At 46.8% G+C, this 21370-nt stretch overlaps 1 protein-coding gene across 2 annotated transcripts in view; it reads right to left on the bottom strand.

Annotated features, from left to right (window-relative positions):
• LRIG1 (leucine rich repeats and immunoglobulin like domains 1) overlaps positions 1-21370 on the bottom strand; it is a 143597-nt gene that overhangs the window by 43907 nt on the left and 78320 nt on the right. For both annotated transcript variants that reach the window (XM_030568724.1, XM_030568725.1), the window contains exons 4-5: positions 2860-2997; positions 1587-1730 (exon numbers count right to left, since the gene is read on the bottom strand). In XM_030568724.1, the coding sequence (XP_030424584.1) occupies positions 1587-1730; positions 2860-2997 (282 nt within the window). The remainder of the gene's footprint in view (positions 1-1586; positions 1731-2859; positions 2998-21370) is intronic.

Raw genomic sequence — 21370 nt, 5'->3', positions numbered from 1 at the left:
ACTTGGCAGCAGGGCGTCTGCTCTGGGTTTTCCGCGGCACTGAAGGACCCCCCCGTCGCTGAAGACCCCCGGAGCGGGGCCCCCTTAGGCACGGGCACAGGGCCCTCTTTGGAGCGAGGCCTAATTCCGGGGAATCGGGTGAATCGGCTTAAAGCCGGCCCTACGCATCACTTCCAGCAGCTCCCATTGGCCCGGAGCAGCGAAACATGGCCAGTGGGAGCCACGATCAGCCAGACCTGCAGATGGGGCAGGTGAACAAACCGGCCCAGCCTGCCAGGGGCTTTCCCTGCGCAAACGGCGACCCCAGTTTGAGAAACACTGTCCTAAATAGCTTAGGTGTTCTTCAAAACTTCCCGGTAGATGTTCAGTGCTGAAGGAAACGTGAATCCTGTATGCATCCAAGGGCAAATTTACACCCATGGTTGTACACAGTCAAGCATCTCATAAGCAAGCTTCCCAAGGGACAAGCAAAATGTGGCTGAGTAGTAGAAGTCACTTGCGGTGGGTGAACCCCCCACTTCAGGGAGGCTAGTCTCCCAGCCCTGCCCCCTCCTACTGGAGTTCTAAGCCCCGTCACCCCATGGCCAGAGCCCGGGCTGGCCCACCCCAGCTTCTCCGAGCTGCCTGACCCCCTGGTCACCCCAGCCGCTCTGGCCAGCCCAACCCCGGGCTGCCCCAGCTCCTGGCCTGTGCCCCAAGCTCCAGGCCACCAGTCAGCTTCAGGGGAGGGGCAGAGTGAGAGCAGGGCCTCAGGGCAGAGCATGGGCAAGGTTTCCCCTGACCTTCGATACCCACTGACCATGACTAAAGCTTGAACAAAACTAGCCTCTTTGGGTTTACTTAATAGGATGGTGATGATTTGCCATTTAGAGGGACTGGTTTCAAGCTTATCTATGGTGTTTTGTGCAAACAGAGCTTGATCCTAAGCCCATCAAACTCAGCGAAAAGACTGCAGCAGGCTTTAGATCTGGCCTGTAAAGGGGAAAAGCTAAACTATTAGATTGACCGTTTGCACATAAGGCACATTTATAGATGCACATGTAGATCTCTGCCTATGTAGCTCCCGTTGTACCGCAGCCAAGACAACAGCAACGTGTGTGTTAGCTCATCAAAAGTACTACTTTGTCCGCTCAAATTTCACTGCACAGTTTAACAACCTTCCTTCGTTGCATTTTTACTGCCACATAAAGATACCTGTGTGGTCTCGAAAACTAATGCTGTCACTCAGCTCCTTCTGCCAACTTGCAAAACAAATTTTTTTCTCCAACCAAAAAATTTTTACTGGCTTCTTTAAGGGAGAGAAATATATTTGATACCGTAAAGAGCTGAGAGGTTGATCAGTTACATTATTTTCATCTAAAAAGAGTGACCTAAATAAGTGAATAGGTACAAGATGGACAAACACCCCATCCCCCACTCTCTTAATTTGTTTTATTAGGTGCCACCACAGGGCTATTAAATATAGCTTATTCCAAGTTTTATAGATGCAGGGTGAGGAAGGGTTACATTTGGTGTGTATGTCCTCAGGGAAATTTTGTCTCCATAAAGTTTGGTTAACCTTAATTAAAGTGCACATTTCTACTCACAGTTGTGTTAGCCTGGGTAACTTGAATGCCTTAACAGGAAGCAGGGTGATCCTGTTTTTACTCAGTCGAAGTGTTAGCAGGGACTGTGACAGACTATCAAAAGCACCAGGCTCCAGGGTGCTGATTCTGTTGCTCCCCAAGTTGCTGTAATAAATCAGCACAGAAAATGTAACGGTTGTGTCAGAGGCCTTCATTGTTAGTTATCAGTCTTTGCTTGGCCTCCACACGGGCTGGTGATGTTAGACACATTACACTGGAACTGAACAGGTTTGGGGACAAATAAAAACAAACACACTTTCCCAAAGCACATTGCCAGCACCTAGCAACGGAAGGTGCTCAGTGCCCCTTCAGAGACGCTCAGCACCATCTACTCCAATGAAGGAGATAGTCGATGGGCTCACTGTCAGACCCACAGCATACAGGGGCCATTGCTGTGACCCCACTCTGATGGCCTCCAGTCAGAGGAGTGGGGTCAAACCCACAGCATACACACTCCTATGCACAAACACGGCTTATAGGCAGAACTCGTGGGGGCTGTTTTAAACTTATGCTGAAGCATCATTATTTTGTGCCTTCTAGAAAACACCTAACGTAGTATCACTGACCACATACACATTAGGATTATGCTGTATTTTTCCTGCATGGCTCAAGGGAAACGCGTCTGGCTCCCACTGACCACTGATATACATGGCTATAAAAATAAGGGTTACCCAACGTCCATTTTAACGTGACTACGTGATCACAAGGAAAACAGCCACTTTTCCCTAGATGCAAGGCACAGACCTCAAGGTAGACAAACACCTGTCTGGGATGGTCTAGGCTAGGAATGCTTAATCCTGCCTCATCCTGGGGGTGGACTAGCCACCCTCTCTTCCAGCCTTATGTTTCTAGGGTTCCCATTATGGAAGAGCTGTCCCTGCTCTGGATAGTTGTTTTGGCTTCAGGTTTCCATAGCAATGCAAGATGCCCGCACCTGAAGGGCACATGTTTCCTTTCTCTGTCACTGTACACCGCTCCCAGTGCAGCTGGCAAAATGACATCCCGGCATTATCCACAGATACATCAGATAACATAAAGACAAGGCTGGAATGGGGTGGGGGTGGGGAACGGGGACACAACTGGCTGAGTTTTAATTCACTGTTGCATTTAGAACCCACAATTATAATGCTCTATTTGAAATGTTTGTTAGCAACCCTTTTTTAAAGGTAATTTTAAAGGCCTCCTTTTTGCTGCGGTAACTTGACTAACGCTGTTCTGAACAAGAAGAACTTACAGCTCCTTTATGGGAAGTCCCTGTGGAAAGCAGCTGCTTCGTATTTCCGTGATGTCATTGGAACTCAGGTCCAACGTTTCCAGGGCAACGTAAGGCTTCAGTTGACTTGCTTCAATGCTGCGGATCCTGTTGTGATGCCTGGAACAGACAGGATGAGAATTGGAGAGAATCAAGTTTCCTTAAAGAAAAAAATATAACCAGAGAGAACAATTGATTCCATCATTCGCCAGTTAGCTTTCCACACTGGTATTTAATGTATTTCTGAAACAGTCCAATCAGAAACCAATGTCAGAGATACATTCACTGGCCCCCTGCTGCTTCTCTGGCTAGTCAGACTGTAGTAAATCACAAACATCTGAAGATTTTTCTATTTTGATAGAAGACTTTCTTCGCTAAATACCGAGTCCACTGATGCATTTTCCTTCCAGAGATTTGGGCCCAATTCTGGATCCCTTCCATATCCTTAACTCCCAAGATAAATGTATTATTAAGAGAGACTGCAGGATTGGGATTGTCATGGGAATTCTCCCAGTGTCACCTGATGATCTAGCAAATTGCCAAAATTCCAACATAACATACACACAGGTTGGGATTTTTCAAAATCCCAGTGAAAGCCTCTGGGGGTTGTTTGCCTAGTTGTGAGGGCCTTTTCAAAAGTCCCAGCTCTAAGCTACAATTACAATGATTTCTAACACATAGAAACAGTATCCAGGGGCTTGATTCTGCAGTCACTTCCCAGCATATTGTTTACTACCCTAGACCAAACAGTGAGCTTAGAATAACTCTCGGCACTAAACATTGCACTCAGCAGTGTTTGTAGGATCTGGCCCCAAAGTAATGATTCAAGCCAGCTGCATTTTCATCAATAGTCTGGAGATTTAACATTGGAATTGTTTTGCTCAGAGAAAGCATTACAAATCACTCACTGGATTTCCACAGCTGTCAAACAACTGAAGCGCTCCAAATCTGTTTGCACCTGGAGAGTTTAGTTTTAAAATAAAAAGCTCTCTCTTTTCTTTCTAATTCCTTTTTGGCCTGACTCAGAAGGAAGAACAGCAACCAAACTTTAAAATCTCTCTCAGTATGCTGGGCATTAGACACAAACAGTAAAGCAGATGACTGACATGAATTTAGATCAGCGTGAACAGTCATTGCTATTACCAGCAAGGCTGAAACGGACAGCTCTAAATAGAGACATTCACAGACACTTGAGAACCTGCTGAATAATAAGAGATAGGCCATGTCTACATCTAAAATTTTGCAGCGCTGGTTGTTACAGCTGTATTAGTACAGCTGTATAGGGCCAGCGCTGCAGAGTGGCCACACTTACAGCAACCAGCGCTGCAAGTGGTGTTAGATGTGGCCACACTGCAGCGCTGTTGGGCGGCTTCAAGGGGGGTTCCGGGACGAGAGAGCAAACCGGGAAAGGAAACCAGCTTCCCCGCGGTTTGCTCTCTCGGTCCCGGAGCCAGCCAGCAAACCGCAGGGAAGGAGACCTGCTTGCTCGGGGTTCCGGGACCGAGAGAGCAAACCGGGAACGCCGCGGTTTGCTCTCTCGGTCCCGGAGCCAGCCAGCAAACCGCAGGGAAGGAGACCTGCTTGCTCGGGGTTCCGGGACCGAGAGAGCAAACCGGGAACGCCGCGGTTTGCTCTCTCGGTCCCGGAGCCAGCCAGCAAACCGCAGGGAAGGAGACCTGCTTGCTCGGGGTTCCGGGACCGAGAGAGCAAACCGGGAACGCCGCGGTTTGCTCTCTCGGTCCCGGAGCCAGCCAGCAAACCGCAGGGAAGGAGACCTGCTTGCTCGGGGTTCCGGGACCGAGAGAGCAAACCGGGAACGCCGCGGTTTGCTCTCTCGGTCCCGGAGCCAGCCAGCAAACCGCAGGGAAGGAGACCTGCTTGCTCGGGGTTCCGGGACCGAGAGAGCAAACCGGGAACGCCGCGGTTTGCTCTCGCGTTCCCGGAGCCAGCCAGCAAACCGCAGGGAAGGAGACCTGCTTGCTCGGGGTTCCGGGACCGAGAGAGCAAACCGGGAACGCCGCGGTTTGCTCTCTCGGTCCCGGAGCCAGCCAGCAAACCGCAGGGAAGGAGACCTGCTTGCTCGGGGTTCCGGGACCGAGAGAGCAAACCGCGGCGTTCCCGGTTTGCTCTCTCGGTCCCGGAACCCCGAGCAAGCAGGTCTCCTTCCCTGCGGTTTGCTGGCTGGCTCCGGGAACGCGAGAGCAAACCGCGGCGTTCCCGGTTTGCTCTCTCGGTCCCGGAACCCCGAGCAAGCAGGTCTCCTTCCCTGCGGTTTGCTGGGTGGCTCCGGGACCGAGAGAGCAAACCGGGAAAGGAAACCAGCTTGATTACCAGAGGCTTCCTCCTTCCACAGAGGTCAAGAAAAGCGCTGGTAACTGTCTACATTGGATTACCAGCGCTGGATCACCAGCGCTGGATCCTCTACACCCGAGACAAAACGGGAGTACGGCCAGCGCTGCAAACAGGGAGTTGCAGCGCTGGTGGTGCCCTGCAGATGTGTACACCTTCAAAGTTGCAGCGCTGTAACTCCCTCACCAGCGCTGCAACTTTCTGATGTAGACAAGCCCATAGTAAAGTGATTTCAGACAAAGACTACAGCTTAATCAAGCCAGCTACCCTCTAAGTAAAGGGAGAGAGGTGGGAAGCCAGCAGCCAGCCAAAGCATTCTTGAATGCAAAATGGGAACACTAGGCTCTCCAGATCCAGAGGAATCTCTTTTAAATAAACACTTGGGATCCAATATTCACATGTAGGGATTTATCTTTGAACATGTCCTTGCCATCTCCTTCTCTCTGTTTCCAGACCTTCCCCAGCTTTTATAAATCCAGACAAAACTCTTTAACAGAAGCCCAGCTCAGCGAATTGAAAATGTTTTTCACGAATGGTGAGGAAAGTTAACTCTCCACAGCACAATGTCCTCTTTCCCTCTCGTTAATAAAAAAACTGATTGCTTCTCCACAGATTAAGCTAGTGGTTTAAAGAGACATTGTGTCAAATTTAAATTAGTCAGTTTCAAACATTCCACTGTCTGATGAATCATCCTTGGAATAGGATAGGCCTGATTCTCATTTATGCCTAGGGTAAAATTAGCAAAAGATGTCTCAATGGTTTAGGAGTCTAAATCTCATTGAAGGTCAGTGGGATTTAGGATCCCAAGTCACTTAGCTACTTTTGAACATTTTATCCTAAGGCCCTTTTTGCACCATCCTGGCCATGAAAAAGGGGTCTAACGGTGATGAAAGCCCCTTTATATGCTGCCAAAGTGGCATAAATAGGCCTTAGAATAAATGAGAGTCAAGCCCTGCATCCTGAAATTAAAAAAAAAAAAAATCCTTAAAAACATTTGAAATAACTTATTTTTGCTCTGCTTGTTGATATATGTAAAGGTCATTTTAGCAAAGAAGAAACAAACTTTGGCCTTCTCATTCCTGCAATGAATTCTACATGAGAGGGATCCCTGAGCCTCGACGGAGCTCCAGAGGGTATGTCTACACAGCAATAAAAGCCCCGAGGCTGGAGCCTGAGCGTCTACACAGCAATTTTTAACCCTGAGCTCCTGAGCCTCAATCAGCGGACCTGAGCCAGCCACAGGTTTTTTAATCCCCATGTAGACATAACCTGATACTGTATATTCTGATTGTATGCCTAAGGGAAAACAGTGAAATTGACTATGCAAAAGGGGCTGTCATATCCATAAATTAAACACCCGGAAAAAAGAATTTCTCTTACACCAACTGCCCTGTGTTAATAATCTGAATTCGTCACTTCAGCAAACTCCAGTTTTCAGACAGAAATAAGATTTTTTGAGCTGACAGGTTCCCTTTCAAATGAGTGCAACAAGAGGTAATGTTAAAACAAACTGTGGCTAAGAGCCCAATTCAGGAAGCACCTAAGCACGTGCCTAACTTTAAGCAACGCACTTAAAACCATTTCTGTTCAGCAAAGCATATACTTAAAAGATAAGCACATTCTTAAGTGCTTCGCTAAATAGGAATGAACTTAAGTGTGCGTTTCAAAGCTGTGCTGAATCAGGGACTATGCGTTCAACTCTGATCTCAGACCTACTGTTGGAACCACAATCAGAATCTAGCTGTAAATTACTAGGAATTGTAGATTCATACAAAAGAACGCCAAAAATCTATAAATTACCTGCTGATTACTAAACACAAAAAGCAGCAACTCTAAGGGATTGAAAGCATGAAATGGCTTCAGACGTGCAGAGCAGTTTAGAAGTAGAAACAGATGTCATTTTTTGGAATATTAATATTACTGTATGTATATCATGCATCAAAAGCACAATGTCCCAGAGTTTACCACAGGGCCCAGTTTAAGAAGGAAAGGAAAAGGTGGGTGAAGTGTAAGATACTATTTTGATCTGAGCCATGTTCAACCAGTTTTCAGGTGACTTCTGTCCATTCAGCTGTTGCTTTTTCTTGTGCTGCAGCTGGTGGATTAAGGGGTGTGCATTATTTCACATAGGAAAGCCAGGCTTCTCTCTCTCTCTCAAAAATGGGCCAACGGCAAGGAATGACTCTCAGCACCAACTCCAGCCAGTTCCAGCTGGGGAACGTCAGACAGCTTGCTGCAAGCGCTGCACCATCTCAGAACACACTTCAAACAAAACCAGCCCTGATGACTTTTCCTATACACAGCGTGTGATATAAATACAACTCATTCCAAACCTTCACCAGCTTGATTACATTTTCTTTTTCGTGCTTTCAATAGACACTGAAACACTGTTTAACCCTTCCCATTATTGCCTGGGGCTTTTTTGCTCAGTTTCCTTCGTTACCATTCCCCAGGCAATCTGAAAGCAGAGTAAATTGTAAGGACATTATGCCCCTCTCTCCCCTCCTTTGCAATGCCTGGGAAAGAGGGGGATTTTACTGGGTGCCCATTATTTTAACTTCCTAGACCGCACAGGTTACAGATGAAATTTTAATGAAAATACTTGATCAGCCTTGAAACACAAATAAACGGTGCTTTACTGTCTCATTTCAGCCATTGTTACCACAAGAGTACAAGATGACTATATGTTTGCTGTGATGACTATGCTTAATATGAGATCCAGTAATTAGAGTCAGGACTGGCAGCCAAGTCTCTGACCACCTAGCTTCCAGCTCTGGTACTGACTCATGCCTGGGGCATGTCACTTGACTTTTCTGTACCTTCAGTTTATTCATCTGGCTTGACCAGGATGCTATGAGGCTAAACTCATTCAGGTCTGTAATGACTGTAAAAGACTTTCACCTGAAAGGTGCTAAATGAGCAAAATATTCTAAGTGCAAAGTAAATCCTACATACTCCGCTATGTTAGCTTTACTAGTCTTTGTACAGCTGTGAAACGTGCTTACTGGTATTCCAAACTATTCAGATGAACCTCCCAAACCATCCACTTCCCAACCCAGCCAAAAGTTGAGAACCTGTTTCCAACAAGTAGTGAATACTTCCCTGGCACTCTTCGGCACTGCTCAATTGCTTAAAATTTAAAAAGCAAATGGAATGTTCAAAGGAAACAAAGAGAAGGGTTTGGGGAGGGGGAGTTGTTTTTTTAACTGGGAGGGAAAGACAGGTGGTGCAAGTTCAAAAGATCACAGCATTTCCAGGACTCCAGGACTGTGTTTTAGAAGTAAAGTTACACCTTAATCCCCGGGGGTATCCCTAGTGCTAAATGTTTTAGTGACTATTTATTGATAAACAGGCTGGTGAGGCATTTCCCACTGGTACTAATGGAAAGAAAATTCACCTTTCACTGCTACAAAGGGCTTTTTTTTATAAAATAAAGGTGCACTGGCCAATTCAACTTAGGGTGTAGTTAGGGTGACCAGATAGCAAATATGAAACATCGGGACAGATTGTGGGGGATACCAGGCACCTACATAAGAAAAATCTCCAAATATCGGGACTGTTCCTATAAAATCAGAACATCTGGTCACCCTAGTGTAGTTAAACCAGTGCAGAAAGTTGTGTGGACTTCCTTATTTAGGATTCAGTCATGCTTATTTCAGTTTAGATTCACTCTATTAGGAACCAGTTTAAGTTAAGCAGAAGCAAGCCACTCTTCAATGGAAAATAAGAGGGTTTGCACAAGTTTAAATCAGTTAAAATGGATTTAAATTAGATCAGTGCAAATTTCTCAAAGAGACAAGGCCTGAGTCGATGCTGTCTGGGCTGTATTAGTGTGCAGTGCAAATGTTTAATGAGAGAGAAGAGTGGAGAGGCGGGGAGAAATCACATGTTTAGCCTTCATCTAGTGTCAGTTTACAGTGCTGGCTGGCCTCTGGGGAAAAAAAAAATCGGATACAGCAAACCTATTAAACCAACACCTGTTATAAGTATCAAAAATAAAACCAAGCTTCAAAAGAGAGAGAGACTTGAGCGAATATGCATTTCAGCTACAGTTCTAGTAACGTTCAAACACACTGTCAGAATGAGCATAAAGTGGGAGTTTAGGAACAACTAGAGGGCAGAGAAATCTAGAGATAAAAAAAAAAAATCAGTTTTTACTCTTGGGTAATATTTTCAAAATGGCCAAGTACCAAAGGAGCCAGACCTCCCGGCCAAGGAGAATTATAGGCGCTTGCTACTGAAGGACACCCAAGGGCTGATGTCAGGGAAAGGCCAGGCAAAGAGGGCATGGTCAAGAGTTAGATCAAAGACAGTGTTACATGAGATGGATCAAATATACCGTGACTAACTGATGCCTGGAATTACATGCCATCATTCTGCTCACTCTCTGGCAGCGACCCCCACCCCAATTCCCAGGCAGGTTAGAAGAGGCTGACAGCATTAAGACCTGCTTCCCTTAGAAACAGGGGAGAAGATTCATGGCACAGGTCCCCGCTGCTGTCACCTCAGATAAAAGTGCCATCTGTTCAGCCCACATTTTCCATATCTGTCCTATAAGTAGAGCATAAAAGCCACCCTTTCTCACTAGCCTCTGCTAGATGAATAGATTTCTTCACAAGTATGAAGGGGGCCTAAACAACCCATATCTGTAGATTTGTGCTTTAATTTAAAACAAAAAATTACATTTCTAAAACACTGTCATGAAGAAAAAAGTTTCCACAGGTGAGCTGAATGCAAAGCAAATCTGCCATTAACTTCCCGAGTCTACAGTCAGGCATCTCTGGTTCCTCAGCTGCTGCTCTTAGCTTTGCCAAATAGCAACAGAGTGAAACTGAAACGCTGGTTAGTCTCATTGTGCTACTCAGTACCCTGAGGGCTGCAGAGCATAATGGTCAAGAATAATTCTGGTTTCACACTGCTGCTGCTTGGCATAGCTGTAAGCATCAGCAGAGGCAGAGGCTACAGCTAATCACAAGGGAGGAGGTATCCAAAAAAACATTAAATTGGGTAGAGTAACAAAGACCTTTCATTTCTCCCCCTCCCACAGCAGCCATGGGGAGAGAGTGACCGAGATAGATACCTTCCCCAAGGCTCCCCCTTGCAGACAAGAGGCTTAGAGCAGGGAGGAGAGACAGGTTGCTCTCCCTTCCAGCAATGGGAGAGTGGAGGCAGTAGAGTTTCAAATTCATCAGATAACTTAATCAGAGGCTGGTATGAAAACAATGGAGTCCTCAAGCAGGGTAAAGTGACTGCAGCACATGGGTAGAAATCTCAGCCTCCTCCTTCTGCACATGAGCTTTGGGTAGCTGGGAGATGGCCGGGCTTTCACTAAGGGTATGTTTACACTACGGCATTATTCCGATTTTACATAAACCGGTTTTGTAAAACAGATTGTATAAAGTCGAGTGCACGCGGCCACACTAAGCACATTAATTCGGCGGTGTGCGTCCATGTACCGAGGCTAACGTCGATTTCCGGAGCTTTGCACTGTGGGTAGCTATTCCGTAGCTATCCCATAGTTCCCGCAGTCTCCCCCGCCCCTTGGAATTCTGGGTTGAGATCCCAGTGCCTGATGGTGCAAAAACAGTGTCGCGGGTGATTCTGGGTAAATGTCGTCAGTCATTCCTTCCTCCGTGAAAGCAACGGCAGACAATCGTTTCGCACCCTTTTTCCCTGGACTACCCTGGCAGACGCCATAGCATGGCAACCATGAAGCCCATTCTGCCTTTTGTCACTGTCACCGTATGTGTACTGGATGCCGCTGACAGAAGAGGTACTGCAGTGCTACACAGCAGCATTCACTTGCCTTTGCAAGGTAGCAGAGACAGTTACCATCCCTATTGCACCGTCTGCCATGCCATTGTAAACTGGTGATGAGATGACGGTTATCAGTCATTCTGTACCGTCTGCTGCTGTCATGGGTGCTCCTGGCTGCCTCGCTGAGGTCGGCCGGGGGCGCATGGATAGAAATGGGAATGACTCCCTGGGTCATTCCCTTCTTTATGTTTTGTCTAAAAATAGAGTCAGTCCTCCTAGATTATGGGGCAAGTGTACTAGAGAACCAGAGAGCACAGCCGCTTCCTATCAGAGCCCCAGAGATCCCACAGAAATGATGAGCTGCACGCCATTCAAGGGGGTGCCCCTGCAACAACCCCACCCGTTGCTTCCCTCCTCCCCCAACCTTCCTGGGCTACCGTGGCAGTGTCCCCCCATTTGTGTGATGAAGTAATAAAGAATGCAGGAATAAGAAACACTGATTTTTTAGTGAGATAAAAGAGGGGGAGGAAGCCTCCAGCTGCTATGATAGTCCAGGCAGTACAGAATCTTTTCTTTAGACATGAAAGGAGGGGGTGCTGATGGAGCTCAGCCTCCAGTTGCTATGATGAGGACGGTTACCAGCGGTTCTGTATCATCTGCCAGGAATGACCGGGAGTCATTCCCATTTTTACCCAGGCAACCCCGGCCGACCTCGCCAAGGCCAGCCGGGAGCACTCATGGGCTGATGATGACAATGGATAGCAGTCGTATTGTACCGTCTGCCACCGGGAAGGGGATGCTGGTGTTCAGCACTGCAGCACCCAGTCTACCAGCAGCATGCAGTAGACATAGGGTGACATTGAAAAAAGGCGAGAAATTTTTTTTTCCCTTTTCTTTCGGGGGGGTGTGTGTGTGTGTGTGTGTAAATTGACGACATATACCCTGAAACACCCGGGAAAACGTTTTTGACCCTACAGGCACTGGGAGCTCAGCCAAGAATGCAAATGCTTTTCAGGGACTGTGGGATTGCTGGAGTCCTCAGTCCCCCCTCCCTTCCTCCATGAGCGTCCATTTGATCCTTTGGCTTTCCATTACGCTTGTCACACAGCACTGTGCTGTGGACTCCGTCTATCATAGCCTGGAGATTTTTTCAAACGCTTTGTCATTTCATCTTCTGTAACGGAGCTCTGATAGAACAGATTTGTCTCCCCATACAGTGATCAGATCCAGTTTCTCCCATATGGTCCATGCTGGAGCTCTTTTTGGATTATGAACTGCATTGCCACCCGTGCTGATCAGAGCCCCACGCTGGGCAAACAGGAAATGAAATTCAAAAGTTCGCGGGGCTTTTCCTGTCTACCTGGCCAGTGCATCCGAGTTCAAATTGCTTTCCAGAGTGGTCACAATGGTGCATAGTGGGATACCGCCCAGAGGCCAATATCGTCAATTTGCGGCCACACTAACCCTAATCCGACATGGCAATACCGATTTCAGCGCTACTCCTCTCGTTGGGGAGGAGCACAGAAATCAGTTTTAAGAGCCCTTTATATCGATATAAAGGGCCTTCTTGTGTGGACGGGTGCAGGGTTAAATTGCTTTAAATGTTTAAATGTGTAGTGTAGACCAGGCCTATCGCACTATATCTGGACCTGGATGGTACCTCCACCTGCCCTACACCTACCTCTAGTTACTATGCGTCCAGGAAGTTTTTCAAGCCCTGAGCCCTGGATTGAGTGTAATTAGATATAGTGCGTTTTCAGTTTTGCATCTAACTGCTGCAAAATGAGGAACATGAAAAGCATCTGCCTTCCCCTCCACCACATCTTTAAACCTAATTTAACCAGAATCGTGGAGTTACATTTTCCATCCTCAGAAAATTACGGGGCAGACACCTGGCTGGTGCACATGGATACAGCGCCACTGAGGTCAGCTGAAGATATGCCCCTGGACAATTATTTTTGGTGTACGTCTGTATCTCTTTAAAGGAAAGAGAAAAGCCCTGAGAAAACTATTAATCAACTCAATGGCAATGGGACAGAGGGAGAATGTGTTTGTAAGTCAGTTCATATGTTTTGAACTACACAATAAACCAGGAGGATAAAGCTTCTCATGTGACCCTAAAAATATTACTATCCAAAGCTCTGTTCTTTAAAAGTATGTTATTCCAGCAGAACTCCACCACTTTACTGGAGGCAAAATATTACCCCTGGAATGAAATCAGGTTAGTTATATGAAGGGAAGCGCATGAGAGATTAACTGATTTGCCGAAGGATGTGCAGAAAGCCTGTAGCAGGGTTGGGCAGAGAGCCCAATGCTTTAGACTCCTAATCCCATGCTTTAGCCACGAGATCATCCTTCTCCCTGAAAACTTAAATGACTAAGTATTTATGAATAATAAATATCATTGGTCACGCTATACAAATAATCCTTTGCAGCCCAATTCTGCCGGCAGGTGCATCTAACTTGCATGCACTACATCAACGTTTCTCAACGACCAGTCTGGGGACTGGTGCTAGTCCCTGAGATCTCCCTGGCACCATTTAGGAAGGCAGCAAGCTGGTCTCTGGTATCAAAAAGATTGAGAAATACTGCACTACATCATGTCACTCTGCATATCACCTCCTATAAGGTTTAGTGTCTTTTACCATCAGAATAAATTGTACATGTTTGTCAGTAGTCCAACCTCCCCATAATGAACACGTGCTGTATTTATTTAAAGAAACAGGGCTGTTGTCATTTTGGAGCAAAATTGTGCGGATTAGTCTCCAGGCAGGAAGCGAGTATCCATATAAGCAACCCCCACTTTTCTCAGATGTTCTAAATCGTTAGTTCCCTGGGGAATTTTGGCAGATTCTCGTGCTGCTGCAGATATAGCCCCAGCTCTGTTTGTTCAGGTGGAGATCACACGCACAACAAGAGTAGACCACTTGCAAAACTAGCAGACATTGCACTCTAGGGCCCTGCACAAATTGTGTCAACCAGCTTCCTAACTAGATAGTACTCTCCAATACTCACACAATCTGCAATCCCAGAAGTCAAACTGCCTTTCACTGCAGAGGTATTCCACAGCCTCCTCTCTCCTCAGGGCTCCTTCCAGCTTGGACTTTATAATGTGCATAATACAAAAAGTCTTCCCATTTTCTGTTGGGTTCTTACAGCCATCATGTAATAAGCACAAAGCAAGGAACACAAGTGGTAGATTCACTCAAGCTAAATTCATCTACACATGTAACCATGGCAGAAGGTCTATTCCAGGGGTGGCCAACCCGTGGTTCCGGAGCCACATGCGGCTCTTCAGAAGTTAATATGCGGCTCCTTGTACAGGCACCGACTCCGGGGCCGGAGCTACAGGCGCCAACTTTCCAATGTGCTAGAGGATGCTCACTGCTCAACCCCTGGCTCTGCCCCAGGACCCGTCCCCACTCCACGACTTCCCCCCAGCCCCGCACCTTCCCCTGAGCTTGCTGTGCCCTCGCTCTTCCCCCCCCCCCAAAGCCTCCTGCACACCACAAAACAGCTGATCGCGGTAAGCAGGAGGTGCAGGGACGGAGGACTAGGTTTTGCTCGGCGGTGCTGCTGGTGGGTGGGAGACATTGGGGGCGGGAGATGATGGGGGGCTGCTGACGTGTTACTGTGACTCTTTGGTAACGTACACTGGTAAATTCTGGCTAGTTCTCAGGTGCAGGTTGGCCACCTCTGGTCTATTCTATGCCCTGTACATCCTCTCCATTGACAATGGTACATTGTAGTGATCCTTGAGCAACTGTGCTCACTTGCTTTTGGGTTTTCCTTTGTTAGGCTACGTTTGGCCATTGCCACAGCAGTTGAGGACGGACGTGTGTTAAGTAAACTCTTCCCAGCTATAAGCGGGCCGCAGCGGGAGGGTGTGAGGAAAGTCACAAAGGACACCCTCAGTTTGGGAGTAGACTCAGAACACTGCTCACAAAACTCTGGTAAGCTTACTGCATCCCCTGACGAATAATCCAAGGGGGCCACTACCCAGAAGGTTTATTCTCCTTTCCGAGAGTGGGCAGGGGGTTTTGTGCCAAGCAAGCAGAGGGCAGCTGAACCCCCCAAGAAGTCTCAGACGTATCTTAGAGCAGTTCTGTGGGGGAAACAGAGGCAGACAGGGAAGCTTCAGATTTAACACTTTCTTACTATGAGTTGTGGATACTTGATGCTTTTGTTAGGAGCAAACAGTCCTCCACAGCCCTCTTGTGCTAACACAAGTGTGCAGGGAGTAGGACAAGCCGTGGTGATGGCACGCCCACCTCTTGTGTGCCACATGCGACTCTGCAGTGGGCGTCTGGGGATGTAGTCACTGGATGCAGACCTATGGATCCATGTGCACAGGCAGGACACAAGCTAATTCAGCTGCCCCAGAGCGGCCTTGAGGGTTGGGGAATTCCTTCTCCAGCCCTCCCCCACCGCCTCAGCTCCAAAGGACACAGGCTATCTACATGCTGGGGCCAGGTGTAGGGCCTGAGGCAGACACAGCTCTATAACTGAATACTCTCCATGTGCCGAGGCAGGAAAACTACACTGCTTCGCTGTCCCATTTGGAATGTTGCTTTTGCAACAATGAGGGTGAGATATTTACTCACACCGGCCCACACCCCAAAGATACATTAAATATCACAGACCCTCATAAGTCGGACCCCCTAGAATCATCTGTCTTATACTTCATTGGTAAGTGGCACTTTGCACCCCTGTCTTGCTGCACTCTGGTAATTCCCCTGCGCATTTCCGAGAGTGGCATGCATACCCAAGGTTCTGGCAGCTGCTAACTGATGTAAAGAGCAATTAAAAAACAAATGCCAACCAACCCAAAAATACCCAGGAGGAAGAGCAGGAGACAAGTTCCTTGCTGGGCTGTTGTCCACAAGAGATTTGGGCACCCAACACTTCAGAAAATTAGGTTGGGGACATTTAGTGCCAGGAAGCAGCTGGGGAGATGGGATTTTCCTGGCTGTCCCCTTGCACACAGCATGGCAGCTGCCTTCAAGTAGAAAGCACATTAGCTATTTCGGCAAGATTATGGAGGGCCAGGGTACGAGCCCCCAACCTCGTTGGAAGGAAGCGCCACACAAACTGTTCCAAGGGAGTCAACGGGTCTACTTGTGTGAGACCAGTGTGACTAAAGGGTTCCTCATCCGGTCCCGCGTGACTTGAAAGAAAGATGATGAGCTGGGGTTTGTTGAGCTGAAGATGGTAAACTCCTCCAGGCTGAAAAGGTGTTGCTCCCACACAACTGAGCTCTCCGCATTACAGGAATCAGAGAAACACAACTTGCTACCAAACCACCACATCTGCAGGATATCCTTTTCCAGCTCATTTCCACAGACCCAGACAGGTTCTTATCTAAATCCCCACCTCCAGCAGCTAACGAGCCCTGGCTCATCAGCCCCATGGATGCGTGTGCACACATGCGCTTAGAGATTACTTTGTCTAAGTGCCGCATTACCTCAGCTTCTGCCATAAGCCAAACAGTTTCACAGGGAGCCTCCAATGTCCGACTGATGACGGGGGGCCCGCATGTTTTCCCACAGTCAATAGGGAGGGTCCAGAGAAGAGCAACAAGAATGATTAAAAGTCTTGAGAACGTGACCTATGAAGGAAGGCTGAAAGAATTGGATTTGTTTAGTTTGGAAAGAGAAGACTGAGAGGGGACATGATAACAGTTTTCAGGTATCTAAAAGGGTGTCATAATGAGGAGGGAGAAAACTTGTTCATCTTAACCTCTAAGGATAGAACAAGAAGCAATGGGGTTAAACTGCAGCAAGGGAGATCTAGGTTGGACATTAGGAAAAAGTTCCTAACTGTCAAGGTGGTTAAACACTGGAATAAATTGCCTAGGGAGGCTGTGGAATATCTGGAGATATTTAAGAGTAGGTTAGATAAATGTCTATCCGGGATGGTCTAGACAGTATTTGGTCCTGCCGTGAGGGTAGGGGACTGGACACAATGACCTCTCAAGGTCCCTTCCAGCCCTAGAATCTATGAATAACCACAGGGAAGGGCACATTTATTCATCTCACAGCCCTACCGGGTTGCCAACATCTTGACAGGTGGAATCTGTAGCGCTTCCCACCAACTTGAAAAGCGTGCCTGGTTCTAAGAGGCGATCAGAGAATGCTGCACTTCCAGCTTTAAATCATTAACATCGGGCTACAGGAACTGTACACAATTGCCAGGGCTTAAGACACTGATTGATTAAATAGCTGAGTGAAGGTGGCCAATAATTATTCTAACGCTGCCTTTGTAATGTTCACAATGCTCGACTTTCAAACTAAAGAGCAGGAAATGACGTTAAAATGGCAGAGCCACTGGAAGGCCACACATGGTAATAACAGAACAAATCCCCTTGCGGGAAAAGAAAGTATAGAATTTAATAGACAATAGCCTTTTGATGGAAAACATTCCCCTACAGAATTACCCGGCCTCTGTAGTATTCCACAGATTGGGTTAAAATTTCAGCAGAAAAAGCACCGTTCTCTATAGAACTCAGAGAAATCCTCCTGGTGTCATCTCTAATAAATCTGATAACTTTTCAGGGCACAGTAACAGACCCAACGAGACTCCAGCCAAATACTCTACACCTTTTTGTTGACCTTCAGCGAATACCTTAGGCTTGGTCTACACTTAGGGTGACCAGACAGCAAGTGTGAAAAATCGGGACGAGGGTGGGGGTAATAGGAGCCTATATAAGAAAAGACCCCAAAATCAGGACTGACCCTATAAAATTGGGACATCCAGTCATCCTATCTACACTACATACTTACTTCAGTATAACTACGTCACTCCGGGTGTGAAAAATCCACCCACCTGAGTGACGTAGTTATACGGACCTTAACCCCGCTGTGTAGACAGCACTATGTCAGTAGAAGAGCGGAGGTGGAGTCAATAAGCTGACAGGGGAGCTCTCTGCCATCGGCTTAGAGCATCTTCACCTGCTGCACCACAGCTGTGCTGATGTAAATCTGCAGTGTAGACCTGCATGTTTTATATGTATCTGTCTTTTTCAGTCTCCCGGACTCTGCCTGCACCTTATTGCATATGATTCCTCTAGCTCTTCAGTGAACTCACGCATCATTTGATATCATTTAATCCTCACACCCACACGCTGGCATTCTGAAGTACCCCACAACAACCCCCTTGGACGTAACCCCAACACGCTGTGTGTATGCTGTTGCCTGATCCTTTAAGGGGTAATAATAATTGTATTGATTGCTAATCAATACTAATTAATGAGCTGAGAGTAACTGGGTTCTTGTCCCAGAATCAGGCTCCACAGAGCTAAAACCGACAAGTTCAATATCTTGTAGGGAACCTCAGATTGCATGGCAAGGACACATACTGAGGGAAAAGCAAAAGCCTCTGAGATTTTTATTAAAACTATTAGTAAAGACAAAAAAAAAGCTCCGAACCATCTAATCAGATAGGAATAATACAGTACTGGCAATATCTGTAGTATCATTCCTTGCATATGCTCATATTTATGCCTTTCTTGAGGATCTGGTGGTGAGAGACAAAGGATCAGCCTTGTCTCTGGCACCCTGAATGAGTCAAATGATCCAGATTCCCCAAAACCCAAAGATTGGTGGTAGATAACAATAAAGAGCTGAAGGGTCAATTATGGGAAACTAACCCATGGTGGTTTGCCCTATTACTGGACGAGAGCACTATCATAAATACTCATTCTGATGCCTAGGCTTCCATGTCCAAATCCAACTTTCTCACCCTCACGATATTGGGGTGCTATTATCCTGTAAATTACCATACTAATGCCATTTAACTCATTATCATATGTGTCAGCTATTGCTCAAGTAAGTTTGTAGTTAGACATCTGCCCACAATTCTATCCTCAAATATCCAAATCTAGTATCAGTTCAACGTTCTTTCCGTTGCCTGGTACCATTACATACCAACGCCTTCTTACTGAGCAAGCTATTCCAAGTTCCCCAAACTCTAGGATGACTGTCGCGCCATTTTATCTGTGCTGAAGGTCACAGGCCTACTATACTTATGCTAACTTGCTTAAGCTGATGTTTTACAGGATACAGGCCAGTGGATTCTCTGTGTTACTGTGAAGTAAAATATAAATAAAAAGCTACGGTAACTTGATGAAAACTTAGATGACACAAAATCTTTCACAAGTAAATGAGAAGAACTCAAAGGGTCTTTACTCCCTGGATCCTTTGCATTTTCAGCATTCATTTAAGTTTTTTTGGCACTTCGACATCTCAGAGCACAAGGTCTTTTCCTGAGCACATTGATACAACTGATGTAGTTTTAAAAAATGTTCCCCTCCCCCCACCCCCCGGTTTTGATCTGTATTTATTCAGAGCAGACTTTTGATCTAGCCATCATGTGATTTTTGATCTCTTTTACAACATACAATTTCCTACGCCTTCGGCATTTGATCCTGCTGCTCCCTTTAAGAGAGTAAAACATGTGGGATAGGCTGGGTATTAGGGTATTAGTCTCTCAACACAGAGACTGTCTTATCTGCCCCAGCAGATCACAAAACCTGTTATGACATCAAAGCAAATGAAGATGTCTCAAGACAAGGCAGCCTCTGTCACAAATGCAACTGTGCCACTAGTTACAGAGCTGTCCCATAAGCACTGGACACTTGTCGCTGTCTTTCAGATATCTTATATATTGTGGTTTCGGTCCTCTGGTTTCTTTTAAAGTTACACATTCACAAAGGCCATGTAAAATGTCCTTCATCCTTGGTGCGGGTCACATCTCCACAAAGTGCATGAGCCCGACCCCTGGACACCATCCTGCCGATGGCTTCCAAGTGCAGTTCAAAAGGTTTTGGAAACGATCTACAAAGCTGTGAGACTTCTCCCAGTGACCCTCTTAAGAGGGGCTGGGCTGCTTCTCCCACTGGTTCCCAGGACTGCTCGTGGGACACCTTGGCCAGCGTCTACTCATCTGTGGAACTTCCTTGGTTTCTCACAGTTTGGCCGGCTTCAGAGCATAGCTTGAGGTGAGGCGGGCAGAGGTCTAGGTAGCCGCTGGGCTAATGCACCTGTGCGTCTTTGATACAGATGATACTGTTTATAGCTGAAGAGAGTCACCCATGTACTACGTTGCTGAGGACCACATAGGGGTCTCCCAGCCTCGCTTTGGGGTGTGATATGAAAATTCCCAAGTTCCTCAGAGTTCCTCCTTCAGCAGCTGAGGGTGCAGGGAGTAAGTTAAGGGCTTCATGACCCAATTCCCATTTCTCTTCACAATCTTGCTGTGGCACTAGACCCAACAGCTTCCCCTCTTCCATACAGAGAACGGCAGCTTGGGAGAGCCTTCATAGCTTGACAGTGTCACTCACTCAAGTCAGAGAACTGGACTTCACATTTCTTTCCCTTGTCCTCCTCCCTTTACTGGCTGTATTGCTATTAGTGGTTGTTTCCCCCTCATCCTGCCCCTTCCCTTCTCATTGCAACGGCCCACCCCCACTCTCCCTGCCCACTGCCCGTCTCACTTTTCTCTTTCCCATCTCTCTCTTCCCGCCTCGACCCACTCCCCTTTTACTTCAACAATCCCTTCTCGTCCCCCAGTTCAAACCTGAGTGCCCCGTCCCCTGAAAATGCCCATAAAATGAAGGCTTTGTAATATAAACAAATACATGCAAATAGCCTGGACTGCCCTGATCGGTTTGCTCCTACATCAAATCCTTGTCCCCACCTGTTGTCTTTACGGACTGTAAGCTCCTGGGGGCAGGGACTGTCTCCTTGAATGCATTTTCCCAGTGCCTAGCAAGAAAGGGGCCCTGATCAGCCCTGGGGCCTTTGGACACCCACTGTGACACCAACAACAACCATCATCATCATCGTTCTCTTGAAAGACAACGTGGATTTGTGAAAAGGAGTAGAGCGGGTTGAGAGTTGATAAGAACTAGTCTAAGTGAAAAGACAAAATTAATCATCCCCAGGTGATGTTCTGAGCAGAAGGAAGCCACCACATCCCACTCCAAAGCTGGCAAGCCTGCATCATCCTCTTGATCCTCTCACAGGAGAGCTTTGTAACCCCAGGTCAGATAGGGTAAAGTTTTCAATTGAAAGTCATAGGGCCATAAGCGCTTTTGAAAACAGTACCCCTAAATCATAACACTGGTTTCGGTTTTACTTTACATAGCAAAGCAATGAGCAAATTCAAGAAGTTAAGGCCCCCTGCGATTTATTGTCAGAATAGTCAATGTGTGTGTTTGGGGGCTTCCATTGTTTTGCTTTTGCTCTTCCTCCTCTGCAGGGTTGGGGAGGGGAAATCAAGGGCAAAGAAGTAACTTTTTAAGCACAAACCAAATGTAACAGCTCTCCTAGAGATTCTGGGACATTAATCCAAACGCATTACAAGCAGATTGCTTGAAATCACACAC

The sequence above is a fragment of the Gopherus evgoodei genome, chromosome 7 (genome assembly GCF_007399415.2).
Source record: "Gopherus evgoodei ecotype Sinaloan lineage chromosome 7, rGopEvg1_v1.p, whole genome shotgun sequence".
Lineage (NCBI taxonomy): Eukaryota > Metazoa > Chordata > Testudines > Testudinidae > Gopherus > Gopherus evgoodei.
This window is presented reverse-complemented; position numbering and strand designations above follow the sequence as displayed.